Source organism: Enhydra lutris, unplaced genomic scaffold (genome assembly GCF_002288905.1).
Source record: "Enhydra lutris kenyoni isolate GAN:26980312 unplaced genomic scaffold, ASM228890v2 scaffoldscaffold27, whole genome shotgun sequence".
NCBI classification, from domain to species: domain Eukaryota; kingdom Metazoa; phylum Chordata; class Mammalia; order Carnivora; family Mustelidae; genus Enhydra; species Enhydra lutris.
In genome coordinates this window covers 7664859-7678664 of record NW_019154111.1, presented here as the reverse complement: position 1 = coordinate 7678664, position 13806 = coordinate 7664859, and the positions used below count along the sequence as shown (strand labels likewise).

Genomic DNA, 13806 nt, shown 5'->3' with positions numbered 1-13806 from the left:
CGAGTGCCGAAGCTTCCTGGTGGCCTTTGGCGGCCTGGATGTGGAACCATGTTGTCATTCCTTGTTTGCACCAAGTGTCCTGAAAAACTCCATGTCACTTTACAGAGCAGTCAGAGCTCCTCCCTCTTGCCACTCCTCCAGGATGACAGGGCACGTGTGGTGGGTGGTGACGATGTGCCGGCCCCGAGCTGCAAGTTCTTTCTCAGTCCCTGAGGAAGATACTGTCACTATGCCTGTTTTCTCGGATGAGGAAATGGTGGTCCTGGAGGGTTGAATGACTTACCCAGAGCCACACAGCTAGCGAGTCCCGAGGCAGGAGTAACTGTGATGATGTTCAGATAATCCCTGAAATGGGGTGGTTTACCTCTGGCAGCCCTTCTCCCTCACGTGCAGCTTGTGGGTGATGCCGGTTCTTGCCAGAGGGACTGCAGCCTTCCCGTCAAGGACATGGTGCCCCCCCAGCCGCACTTCAGGGTGCCTTCTGTCAAAGCCACAGCTGAATTTTGAGGCGGCCCACAGTGCTTATGCCGAGCAGAGGTGTGATGAAGGGCGGTTCTGGGTTGATGAGCCTATTTTAGTTTATGCTGTAGAAATCTGCTTTACATTTTCTTCAGAAGACACATGACAGCTGTTACAGAAATTCTCCATGGCACTGTTAGACCTACAGCTTGAAAAACCTACTGTTGTGTTTTGTTTAAGTTTGACAGGAAATTCAGGGTGGGTGGGCCCATCAGCAGATTGGAAATGTCGGTTTCAGAGATAAGACCTTTTCCAGAAAGCAGCAGATGAATCTGCATTTGTGAATTCTACTACTTTGGCTCAGTTTTTTTAAAGTTACCAGCTTCCTAACTAGATAATAACCCTTGTCTGCAAGGATGTTTAAACTTCTTTGAATGTTGTTCGCCTTGCCTGTCATAGGGACTCGCTCTATAGAGTTTCATGAAGTTTTTGTTACAGTTTATGTTCTCGCTAATGCTGCTTTTGCTTCTGGTCCTCAGTTGTGTCAGTCTGTGATGCCTGTTGGTGTTGAGAAGATCTCCACTGCCCAGAAATATGTTCTAGCAAGACGGCGCTTGGTGAAGTTGATCAACAATCGAGCCAAACTGCTTTCCCTTTGTTCTTGTATCCTTAATGGAAATCACAGTGGGAATTTGAATGGTGACCTTTAAGAGAATCTTTAAATGTAGGAACTGTTTGCTGATTCTCAAATTATTTGGGCATCAAAACTGTATGAGAAGGGACATAATTTTTTTCCCCAGTAAATGCCTGATCTATTTCCAACCTGAAATTTTTTTTCTTATCTTTTAGAGTTAGCTAGTAATCCTGATAATGTATACAGTCACTCTGGACCGAAGGCGGGGACACTGGGGACTCTGCTGGTGCCGCAGCCCCTGGTCCCCACCTCCTTCCTCTCACCTTGCTGCTTTCTGGGGGGGACACCTTCAGTGGAATGTTTCCCCTCTCTCAGACCGAGGCAGTGGGTCTTCACTCATGAAGTAGTGAGGTCTCTTTGTTTTCCTCCTCAGAAACTGGTTTGATGAGATTATCTTCCTTTAGTCTGAGCACTCTGTAGTCATCATAGAGACCTGCCTATTTATTCTTTGGCGCCATCTGGAGTACTACTTGTTACACTGCACGCCCACGGACTCCCAAGATTCCTTGTTTGCCTCCAGAACCTTATTTAAAAGCAGAAGACTACAAGGTAAACTTTATTCTGAAGATTAGTGAACCATACATACCTATAGGTTTCAGTGCCTTGAAAAACTAGTGACATTTTTATTTATTTTTTATGTTTCCGGGTTTCTAAGAGTGGATTGGGCCATCGAGAGCTACTTCGTTATTAGACAAAGCTGTTTTTTGTACTTTACTTCTGTTCATGGGAGATAGTGTGGAGCATAAGAACATCTTAGATGCCGGTCTTTAGCTTCTCGCAGTGAAGGGTTGGACAGCTCCAGAGTCCCCTGGTCTTCAGGTTCTTCCGCCAAATGGTAGATACATACTTGTAAAGCTGGTTTGTTTGTGTCTTTCATTGCCAGATTCCTTCACTTCAGAAACCAACCTGGATTTTAGAAGTGGGCTGACTGGAGTGAGCCAACATGACATAGACCAGGTGAGGTTCTATCCCCATACTCTTTTTCTTTTTTTGAAAGGAAAAAGGAAAAGCCTAGTATGTTGGTAAGATAATGATTTTCAGGATTGTGTTCAAAGACCTGATTTTAATTCTGGCCTGGCCGCCTAACAGCTTTGGGACTTCGAACAACTTACTTTTGAGCCTCTTTTTCCTCACCAAAGAAATGGGAATGATAGTTCAGCCTCAGAGAGTTTTGTCAGGATAAAATGAGGTTTCGTATGTGGGGCTCCTGGGGCAATAGTGCCTGGAAGGGACATAGTGAGAATTCAACCATTAGTAGGCGTCGTGATCAGAAAACTCCCAATTTCTTTAGATTGACTTTGTGGACTTCTTAGGCACAAAGGATAACTTAGCACTTAATTTTTGAGAAAATAATTTAATGGAGAGATTATGAACAGCCATTAAAAATTCCTTTGCAGGAGACTATATTATTATAGTATTATGTACTTAGTAATCTCTTGACCTGTAATATCAGAATGGATGAAGAGCATTCCGAAAACAACTAATTTAAAAACCTCACATGAACCTAATAAGAGTCTTGGGAACAAAATAGTTAGCAGGGTATGTGATATTAGATAAACTAATTACAACTAGATCTGCTGCTAGGCATCTGAGTGTCCCTAGCTCTGGTCTGATAAAGCCTCTAGTCTTCTCTAATCCTTCTTGGTCACTGCCTTTCTTGAAGCCAATGACTGGGCTTTATCCAGGAAAGAGCATCCTCCCGACCATACTTAACCAGATGTCATATGTAGCATGCTCTCGTCCTAGCCCCGACTGCATCTGCCCTCTGAGTGACTGCGTAATAGTAATTCATGTTTTGGTTGGCTTGTTTAGGGAACCCAGTGTTCAGTGAGGCCATGGGCAGAGTTAGCCAAAGCATAGTTCTTCCAGAAGATGTTTGAGAAATACGTGTTGAATTAATGACCATTTGTTTCATTAGACTGCTCTGTTATAGTTAGAAGAAATGCAGGATTAATAAATGATCTTCTCACTCTGTGCTTTGATTTTACTGCAGATCTAAGGCAGATAGAGTCATCTAATTTTACACTTAATTTTAGTGTTTCAGTATAATACCAATAGAATCCATCCAAAACTATATATGCATTCTAAAATACATGAATTCTGAAGTGTATACCAGATTCCTTTCCTCTATTTATATATTTTGAAAATAAACACATGTAAATTTTTTTTTTCTTAATTGAAAAATCAAACAAAAGTAAAAAGCTTCTTTCCAATTTATCCTTTGTTTCTTTCCTCAAAGGCATCCACTCCTAACAGCTTCTTGTATTGCCCTTGGGGAAAAGTTTTAGTGTATATGCCCATATATCAAAAGCAGCATCCATAGTTGTTGCTATTTAAGATTTTACACATTTTTACAAGATAGGAAAGAGGGAAAAACAATTCTATACCAGTAAATTCTAGCATGGAAGTGTGAATGTTTAGTTAATTTGCTACATGAGAAAGGACCGCATTACAAAAATTCAAAGATACTGTAAATTGGAAGACAGAATAAAAGAAATATTTGAGACTATAATTTTAATAATGATATGTCATCTGTTTTACCTCTAGCTTCAGGCTGATGCTATCAACGCTTTTGGAGAATCACTACAAAAGAAACTTCTGGACATTGAAGGATTATACTCAAAAGTTCGATCTCGCTATAGTTTCATACAAGCTCTTGTCAGACGTATCCGAGGCCTGCTAAGGATATCCAGGAACTGAGAGCCTGTGCTTATACTCTTCTAGGGAAGAGAGGAATTGGGGAAAACTGTCTCCTTCTTATAGATTAGCTTGTTTCTAAATTATGACCAAAAAATATTTTGCTATTTCTTTCTTTATATATGAACATCTTTTCTGTACATTTCTTTGCCTGTTTCCAATTGCACTGGTGAAAAAATAAATACTTTTTAAAAAAAGGAAACAAAACGAATGTATGTTTAGTCTTTTGAAATTTTACCTAGAAAACGATCAACATTAATAGGAATCCAACAAGTAAAATTCCCACAGTGGTGGTTTTCTTCTAGGGATATAGTTCTGAATGTTATATTAAAGGAATAGTCTGAAAATTCTACTGTTTTATCCCTTTGTTGTCTACATTACACCTTTGTGATATTCAGGGTTACTCCATGAGGTAGAGTGGACAAGAAACTGTAGCTATGCTCTTTGACAGAAGAGTGTGCTCAGTGTTGTGAATGTGTTACGGAAAAGTCCCAAGAAATGAAGCCCTCTCCTTCCTAAAATTTTTTTTTTCTTTTCTGCATATAAATGACAGTGTAATGATTTGCATTTCTTCCTTAGAAATGATTGTGAAATTTCACAAACTAATCACCTGCTGATATTTCTCATGTAATTAATATGATGGCTACGATTAGAGCAAAAGAACATATACAATCACCATTCTACTTCTTGCCCAGTTGTACTTACGTTCAAGTGACTGCATCATCTCAAAGTCCATTTTCCCCTTTCCAGCCACCAATTATTTCAGCCTAATATACGGGAGAGACTGCACAAATGGTCCGGGCTCATGTAGTAGCAGAAAAGTTATACTCAGTTATAGTGTTGCTCTTTATTTATTTTTTTTTAAAGATTTTATTTATTTATTTGACAGAGATTACAAGTAGGCAGAGAGGCAGAGAGAAGGAAGCAGGCTCCCTGCTGAGCAGAGAGCCCGATGTGGGGCTCGATCCCAGGACCCTGGGATCATGACCTGAGCCGAAGGCAGAGGCTTTAACCCACTGAGCCACCCAGGCGCCCCTAGTGTTGCTCTTTAAAAAAAAAAATTTCTGTCATTTCCATAGCATCTTTTTAAAAGGGCCTTGTCATTGTTATATTTTGAAGTTAATTTACTGCCCACCACTTAGAAACATTAGTGTTTAGCTGGAAAACATCCCGCTAACAAATAGAAGTCTTAGGGGAGTGTGAATGTGTGAGTAAGTGGGTCCGCCATGGAGTAGCGACTGTAGCTGCCCCCTGTCAGGCCTCTGGTGACTGTACCATCTGAACACGGGCAGGAGCCCAGAAAGGATCAGAAGGGAGCCTGGGGCACAGAATCAAAGCGTTTTGTAAACCTTGTGAGTGTGAAGCTGAATTGAAAATGATTTTTAGATTTACTAAGCCTTGTTTTCTTGTTTTCCCATCATTTCTTCCAAAACTCCAGCAGACTGGATCAGAAATTGGACACTGGGGAATGTATGTGGAGGGAGGGCAGGAAGGGTCACAGCTTTGTATAATAAAGCCAGAGGGAGAAGCTCACACAGGGGGCTGCAGAGGACACACTGCCCAGCTCAGCTACCTGGGGTGTGGAGAGGGGCTTTTGGGTGTGTGGCTTGTGCTCTGCAGCAAAGCAAAGGGGATCAAAACATCGCAGAACTTTCATTTTAAAAAGGTGTAGCATTTAAAGGGAAGGTTCGTCTAGTCCTAAAAACTACTAAATAAGCTTAAGGTCTTAAAACATTGTTTTTACTGAGTTACTCTGTTTGGTGGGATTAGACAAAAGAGGTGAGTACCTTTATTATTATAGTTTTCATAAAATAGTGTTGCATAAATATATGTCTGTACTTTATTTGAGCTATAAAAGCTGTTTATACACAATTGAGTCTTTTCTAAATATTTGCCTATTTTCCCAGGTTATTTTGAGAAAATGTTGACTCTTCACAAGAGCTGAAAGAAAAGTACAGTGAACCTATATACAGCTTTAACCTAGCTTCACCAACTGTTAACATTTGCACATTTGCTTTATCTTTTTTATATGTGTATATATATATACTGTTTTTTTCCCTTAACTGTTTGAAAGTAGGTAATTGACATTGTGACACTTTATCCATAATACTTCAGCAAGTATATCCTTACAAATCATAATAGCATTATCACACTTAAGACATTTGCTCATAAAATGCAATAAAAATTTTTCTAATACTGAGTTTGTATTCAAATTTCAGTTGCCCCCAAAATGTACTTTTAGAACATTTTTTTTTTTTTTACCCAGAATTAAATCAAGAATCACACATTACATTTCGTTCTCTCATTTTCCCTTGATTCAGAAGTGGTTCCCCTCCCTTTTCAGGGGAGAAGGTGTTTAACCTGACGCTTAAGCTATTTTGGAAAAGTTTCCCACAGTTTTGTTTTCTTTTTTAATTCAGGTTAAACAGTTTTGGCAAGAATACTACAATTCTATGGGTGATGTGCCTTCAGCATATCCCATCAGGAGGTATATCAGTTTGTGCCATTATTTTAAGCTTGCTCACTTAATTAAGGTAGTGCTTGACACACCTCTCCATCGCAATGAATAATCTGTGGGTTGATGCTTCAAGAATGTGAATTTATGTTTCCAAAAACCTTTTCAGCGATTGCTTTTGTCATGTATTCAAATTTTTAAAAATTGTGTATGGCTTCAATCATACGTATAACCAATATAATAAACATGCAGATGCCTTATCTCATATACTTAATTTGATCAAATCTTTAAATTAACCATCTTTGCTCCAGAATTTTTTTTTTTTAAGGAACTCTGCCATGGTAGGTACAGTTGGGGCTGCTGGGAACTCCCTGATCCCATTCCCCCTGCTTCCCTCCCAGAGATAACCTTTGTCAAGAATTCATTGTTGAATCTGCCATTCATGTTTTATGCCTCCACTACATATGTGTGTATTCATAGGCATTAAAAAGGGTTGTTTTACAGGTTTTTTGTTTTTTAAGTTTTTTAATTCCTGTTGACAAAGCATGTTATATTAGTTTCAGGGATACAATATAGTACAATATAGTGATTGAGCCCTTCCATACGTCATGTGACGCTCTCTCCATGTGCACTCCTTAATCCCCATCATTCATTTAACCTATCCCTTGTTTTACAGGTTGTTAATCTTTATAGGTATGTTGTTATACTATGGAACAATGTGCAGTTTGCTTTTTTTTGATTTAACATTGTGTTTTTAACAATTCCTCATACTCGTTTATTATAAATACTGAATGGTAGTTACTGCATTTTACAAATACCCTATTTTATGCATTCTATTGTTGGTGGGCTGACATACATTTAAATTTCCAGTATTTTGCTGTTAGAAACAGTGCTGCAATGATTATCACACATGTCTTGTTGGATGAGACGTGTGACCTATAAGGAGGCCTCTCTGGCTTACATAACTAGAAGTAGAAACGCTGAGATGGAGATTAAGAGTTTTAAGTTTCACCAGGCATTGCAATATTTTTCTCAGTGATTCCTCCATCTTATTCCTATCCGTGGGGTGAGAGCACCTGTTTGTTCATACCATTAATAACAGTTCCAACTGTCATTTCCCCCAATGACTTAATATTTTTAGAGCAGTTTTAAGTTTAAAACAAAATTGAGAGGAAGATTCAGAGATTTCCCCTATACCTGTTGTTCCCACACACCCATAGCACCCCCCCGCCCCCATTATCAATACCACTCACCAGAATGGTGTGTTTTTACCAGAGATGATCCTACATTGACACATCTTATAATCGCCTGAAGCGATTATAGAGTGAAGGGTTCACTCTTGGTGTGTATTCTTTGGGTTTGGACAAATCTATGACATACATCCATCACTGTGATATACAGAGTATGGTCACTGCCCTAAAAATCTTACCTTTTGCACTCTGCCTGTTCATTTCTCCATTCCTGCTCACCCACTACCCTTGTAACCAATTATCTTTTTATTGTGTCCATAGATTTGCCTTTTCCAGAACTTCATGGACTTGGAATCATACAGTACATGGGCTCTTCAGATTAACATCTTTCACTCAGTAATAGGCATTTAAGCTTCCTCCAATCTTTTCATGGCTTGATAGCATTTTCTTTTTCTTTCTTTCTTTTTTTTTTTTTTTTATTAAGCACTGACTTGTAGTCTGTTGTCTGGATGTACCACAGTTTTGTTTTGTTTTGTTTTAAGATTTTATTTATTTATTTGAGAGACTGAGAGCACGAGAGGAGAGAAGTTCAGAGGGAGAAGCAGACTCCCCATGGAGCTGGGGCCCTGATGCGGGACTCCATTCCAGGACTCTGGAATCTTGACCTGAGCCAAAGGCAGTAGCCCAACCAACTGAGCCACCTAGGCACCCCTGTACCACAGTTTTTTAATCCGCTTACCTACTGGAGGGCATCTTCGTTGTTTGTATTGATTGAAGTTCAGATCTCTTAGGATTTAGACCAGCTAGAAAGGGAATGAAGCCAGAGGGGAGCTCACAGCTTATAAGAATATGGAACAGCTGGGAGACTGGAGATTTGGCTAAGGTCAAAAAATTGGTGGGGTGCCTGGGTGGCTCAGTGCGTTAAGCCTCTGCCTTCAGCTCAGGTCATGATCTCAGGGTCGGGCTCTCTGCTCAGCGGGGAGCCTGCTTCTCCCACGCTCTCTCTGCCTGCCTCTGCCTACTTGTGATCTCTGTCAAATAAATAAATAAAATCTTTAAAAAATGATAAAATAGGAAATAAGATTTGAGAATATAATACTTCAAATGTGGAGCAGGTCGAGTAGATGACCAAGTGTGGGTTATGAACATGGCGGTCGGATTGCTGAAGTGGTGTGAGGTTGAAGGTGAGGTGTGAGGTTGAAGGTCCCTGGAGGTAAGGATTCTGGAGAATACAAGTGTATGTGGCCTTGGAAGTCACCCATGATTCAGCTTGGCAAGCCTGAAAAGAAGGCTGTTAGATGCCAAAGCCTTTGGTGAATGAGGGGACCACCTGGGAAGTCAGTAGATGAAGGCATCGTGAAGGGATAAAGGGAAGGCATTATCTTGGAAGTGTTTTCATCAGAGGACATTTAAGTAATAATCTCAAAGTAGCAAAAAGAATTCCCTTTCCCCCCCTCTCCTTGTGGTAATATTTGGGGGTATAAGAGAAAGAACCTTTGAAAAGACCTTAGAGGAAATGTCTTCCCTTTCAGGATTCATTAAGGTTTTATGCAAGGAACCTCAATAAATCCTGTGTTCAGAGGCTGCACCAAACACTTGCTGGCACTGAGGATAGAGTCATGAATGGAATGAAATTCTCATCTTCGTGTAGCTCGCAGTACGGTGTCTTGCAACTCAAAATGTTTCAGAGGCCACCAGTAGTAGCATCACTTGGGAGCTAGGTAGCAATGCGTGATGTCAGGTCCCCACTCAAGATTCCCAGGTGATTTGAATGCACATTAAAGTTTGAGAAGCACTGGTCAAGATTTGACGGAGTCTCATTTTAATCTAGGAATGTCAGAAAGTGAAGTGTGTTACAGCCATCTACCAGCATCTCCACCTCCTTGCCAGTCACTTTAGTTCCAAGAGAGCCCTCTTCTCTGGTTATAATTGAAGAGAGAGCGCTTGACACTAACTTGCTCAATTAGCATTCCTCTCCTGGGTATTGAACATGGTAGGGAAGGTGATCCCATTTTTCTATCATTGGATCATTTAATGAGTAAACTCTAGTGAGTAACAATGGTCATATTCTGGAAGGCAGAAAAAACAAAAGGCAAAATGAGAGAACAATGAAGCAGATATACAGAGAAAAGCAGAGATGGAGAGAAAATGCTGCTTAGTTCTGGATACCTTTCCCATTCCCCATCGTTGTCCTCTGTATCTCCATAACATACTCCCATATAGTTTACACCTATATGATTTGGTTGTTACAGTTTGGTACCAGAGTTCCACTTAATATAACAGATAAGGGTGAACTCAGAAGGCTGAGAAGAAAGAAAATGAGGTCTTGCTTTGGAAGTGTGTGTGTTAACGGAGGTCGTTGAATGATTTGAAGACCAGGAGCGAGAGGTGGCCATAGTATGAGAGGGTAGCTCTGTGTGGAGACAGGATGAGAAAAGGTCTTCTAGAGCTCACTGTCCACCCCAGACATGTGACGAGCATTTTTTGATTCCTCACGTTGTCTCATTTGATTCACACTGCAGGTCATCGGGGAGCTGGAATCAGCCCCATTTGCAGAGAAGGAAAGAGAGCCTGAGAGAGGTTAAGCAGCCAGGAATGAATTGGACACGGCTGTGCCAGTTTCCAAAGCTGTCTAGCTTAACCACTTAAGCCCCTAACCTCTATTGAAAGTGCTCCCTGCAGGTTACATGACACACCCGTGGCACTTTTGAAACCCAAAGCTCTCCCCTCCCACAGATTCTGCGTGGGGTCTGGGTAGATTATGTTGCAAAAGCGCCACGGAGAATTCCGCTGTGCACGTGGGAATGGGATCCGGCACCTCTGCAGTCTTTCTAGGTGTGCGAGTCCTAAGCCTGGTTATGCATCAGAATCGTTGGGGTGCTGGGAGTAATCTAGATCCCGGGACCGACCCAGGTTTACAGTAGCGGGACTTGGGGACTGGCACGTCCTGGAATCTGAACCATCAAACCAGTCCGTCCAGGCCTGCCTGGGACTTGAGGTTTCTCCCCGCCCCGCGGGCCTTCTCTCCTAGTCGGCCAGCCCAGGAGGTAATTCCGGGGCTCTCCGCCAGGGGGCGCCCGGGCGCCGCGAGCGGCTTTGCGTGAGGCGAGGCTAGGCGAGGCGAGGCGAGGCGGGAGGCGCGGGCGGGGTCGGGCGTGACCCGGAAGCCCACGGCGGGTTCCGCCCCCTCGCTCGGGGAGAGGCAGGCTCCGACCGGCCCACCGAGCGGCAGCCGCCCTTCGCACCTCTCCTTGCCGACGCCATGCTGCAGTTCCTGGTCAGTGCAGCTGCCCTGGAGTGGCGGGGTCCAGGGTAGTGGTGAGGGTTGGTTCGGGGCCCGGCTGGCCTGGTTCCGGGTTTCGGGGGGTCTGGGCGTGCTCCGGGTCCGCGCGGTGCCCGCTCGTCGCCTGGCGGGGGGGCCGCGGGGTTTTGTGTGTGCCGGGCCCAAGCCCCTTTGCCAGTCCTTGTGGAATCGTCCGAGTCCCTGAGGCGTGGAGGTGTCGGGCGGGCATTTTCACAGCCACTGCTGTGCTGTCCCGGCGGGCACTGTGGGACGCCCGAGTTAAAGCTGTGAGGGACGCAGATGACTTGGAGGCGCCCCTCCCATGCCCTCCCATGCCCTCCCGCCCGCACACTCCATCCCGGCCTTGGAGCCCCGCCGGAAGGTTTTCTGGAAACGTGGGAGGGCCGGCCGCGAACTCTAAGTTAGTAAGCCACCTCACGAGGCGGAAGCACAAGGTCAGAGCTGGAGGCTCGGGGAGCCCTCGCCGGGCCTTTTCTAGCTTCCAGACTTTGAGGGTGGCTGGCGGCTGGCGTTGAGTCAGACCCTGGTGTGCACGGAACGCCTGCAGGGGGCTCATTTTGGGGGGGGGGGAGTGTTACTGTGAGTAAATAAACTCTATCGCATGGCTGTTTATTTGGGTTAAAAGCTGGCTTTCTGGCACAGCGGGTTTCCGGAGGGCGGGCCGAGCATCGCCAGGCCAGAGTCTGCCTTGCCAGCGTTTGAGGCTTCCGAACTCGATGCTTCCTCCCTCTCGTTCGATTAGGAGGCGCGCGAACGTTCCAAGTTACCTTCCAGGTTATCTTCCACATTGAGTGCTCTGGGGAGGAGACGCTTTCCCGAGTGTTACGTTCTTTATCGAAGAGAATTTTTTAAAGTGCCCCCCTTGTCTTTTTTGAGGTGGTAATTGACTTTTTTAAATCCTCAGAGGGAAAGAGGTAACCTTGACTTACATCGCCCAAGTAAGACGGGGCTGTTCCTTTGCCTCTGGAAGTTTTTCCAGTGTCCTAACTAGGTGTTAGCTTAGGAGTCAGTAGAAATAATTACTGTCTTTCAGTTGGAGGAAACAGGTTAAAGACAGTGTCAGCCTCAGAGAGTGAGATGATAGCGTTGAGCCTAGTATAGCTGTAGCGCGTTGACAGACTGGGAGGGCATTGATTATTATTATTATTATTATTTGTTTTGTAAATCTTTTTTTAAGATTTTATTTATTCGATAGAGAGTGGCAGAGGGACAGAGCATAAGCAGGGGGAGAGGGAGAAGCAGACTCCTCCGTGAGCAGGAAGCCCTTTGAGGGGCTGGTTCCCAGGACCCTCTGATCATGACCTGAGCCAAAGGCCGACACAGCCGTCTGGGCCACCCAGGCGCCCCTGATAATTACTTTGTAAGTGCTTTTGTGGAGTGAATTTACTTGGTTTTGGAATAAGCTTTTGCTGTGTGTAAATATGCGTGACCTGATTTGAGAATTAGAGTCCTCAGCGTTGAAGGCGAAAGGCTGCAGCCATTCATTAAATTCCTAGCTCAGAAGTCGCTGGAACAGGGATGTTCTTGCGTCCTCTTGTTCCCCCATCTCCTCACCGCATCTGTTGGAAGAAGCAGGATAGTATGACCTTCTCACTTTGGTTCCACCTCTGTCGAATGATTCACTAATTCTGTGAACTTGGGCAAGTCTTTCTCTTGCTTTTAGCCATTTGATTTATAAAACAAGGAGTTGAAGCAGGTGATTCCTGAGTTGCCCTCGAGCTTTCAGCCTGTGGCCAGCTGTCTTGTCCTAGTGCTTACGAGGTCAGACATCTGGGTTCCAAGCCCAGCTCCATCGTTGGCAAGCTGTGGGAACTCGGGGAGGTCCCTTGAATTCACTGTGCTTCAGTTTCCACAAATGAAAATGGGAACCTACCTCATGGTTTTATTGTGAGGAGTAAAAATGAGTTACTACATGAAGGTGCTTTAGAGAACTTAGTAAGGACTCAGGTAAAATTCAGTTTCTCTTTTACAAGATACCAGCTAAACTCTGATACGGTTTCTTCTCAAAATGGGGGTTCCTTTGCCCTCAGGCAAGTAGGCGATGGCGACGGGACAAGTTTTGAAAGGTTGAAATTATTACAACTTAAGCCACAGTCATCCCGCGTTTTGGAACTGTCCAGGTTGCTTCCTGTATTTGTCGCTTCCTGGAACTCTATTCCAAACTACCGCAGCCGAATGGGCTGCTTATCTTCTCCTTCCTTGTCCATTCCTCCGTGGATTAAAATATTCGCCCATCATCCCTGTCCCAGAAACCTGTTCCTGTGGTCCTGCTGCCCTTCGCTTTTACTACAGTGGCTTCTTTAAGGTTTCGCTACAGGTTTTGTAAGGAAACTTCGGAAGCTTTTGAGGGCAGCCTGACAGGACAGGCACCGCTGGGAGCTCGGTGTCCGCTGCCTGTCGGACTGTCACTGGCTGTTGCTGGTCACCTTCTGAGGTGACAGCTCTTGGTGCCCTTTATCACGACCTCCTTAATCCCTCCTCCCTTGGCTTTTGGATCCTCCGTCTCCATATTTTCTGACATTCTTTAACATTACAACACATATGGATTTATCTTCACAGAAGAACCCGTGAAGGTGACTGGCTCGGGTGCTGGCCCCTCCAAGGACTGAGGGGATCAGTATCTTGGTGCAGCAGCTGGGAAGGGGCCCTATCTAATCTCGCCCGTTTGTGCTGGCTGCTTTTCCCTTCTTTGAGTTACTAGGTGTTCCTCAGGGCTCAGTCCTTGACTCTTCACTCTTTTCTTCAAACCCACCCTCAGGGAGTGTGTTTCTTGTCATGCTGCCACCTTCTCCTCTTTGCTGCTTCCAAAACTACCTTGCGTCCTGTTTCTCTGAGTTCCAGTCATTAACTGTCTGCTGAACATCTCTCGTCATCCCCTTTATCTCAGATCCAGCACCTCTGGACCCATTACCTCCTCTGTTCCCCACCCTGCAATGCATACCTCACACCTAACTTCTCTGTTCTGCAGTCCTGGCTTTCTCAAATTTGAAATACTGACATAATCCTT

The 13806-nt window shown here is 44.0% G+C and overlaps 1 protein-coding gene across 1 annotated transcript in view; it reads left to right on the top strand.

Moving 5' to 3' along the window:
* The window catches only part of LOC111151974 (nucleoporin 205), an 83211-nt gene extending 79166 nt beyond the window's left edge, over positions 1-4045 (top strand). Inside the window, exons 40-43 of the mRNA XM_022510226.1 lie at positions 999-1122; positions 1574-1702; positions 2037-2110; positions 3701-4045. Of these exons, the coding sequence (XP_022365934.1) occupies positions 999-1122; positions 1574-1702; positions 2037-2110; positions 3701-3853 (480 nt within the window). The 3' untranslated portion in view covers positions 3854-4045. The remainder of the gene's footprint in view (positions 1-998; positions 1123-1573; positions 1703-2036; positions 2111-3700) is intronic.
* The last annotated feature ends 9761 nt before the right edge of the window (positions 4046-13806 follow it).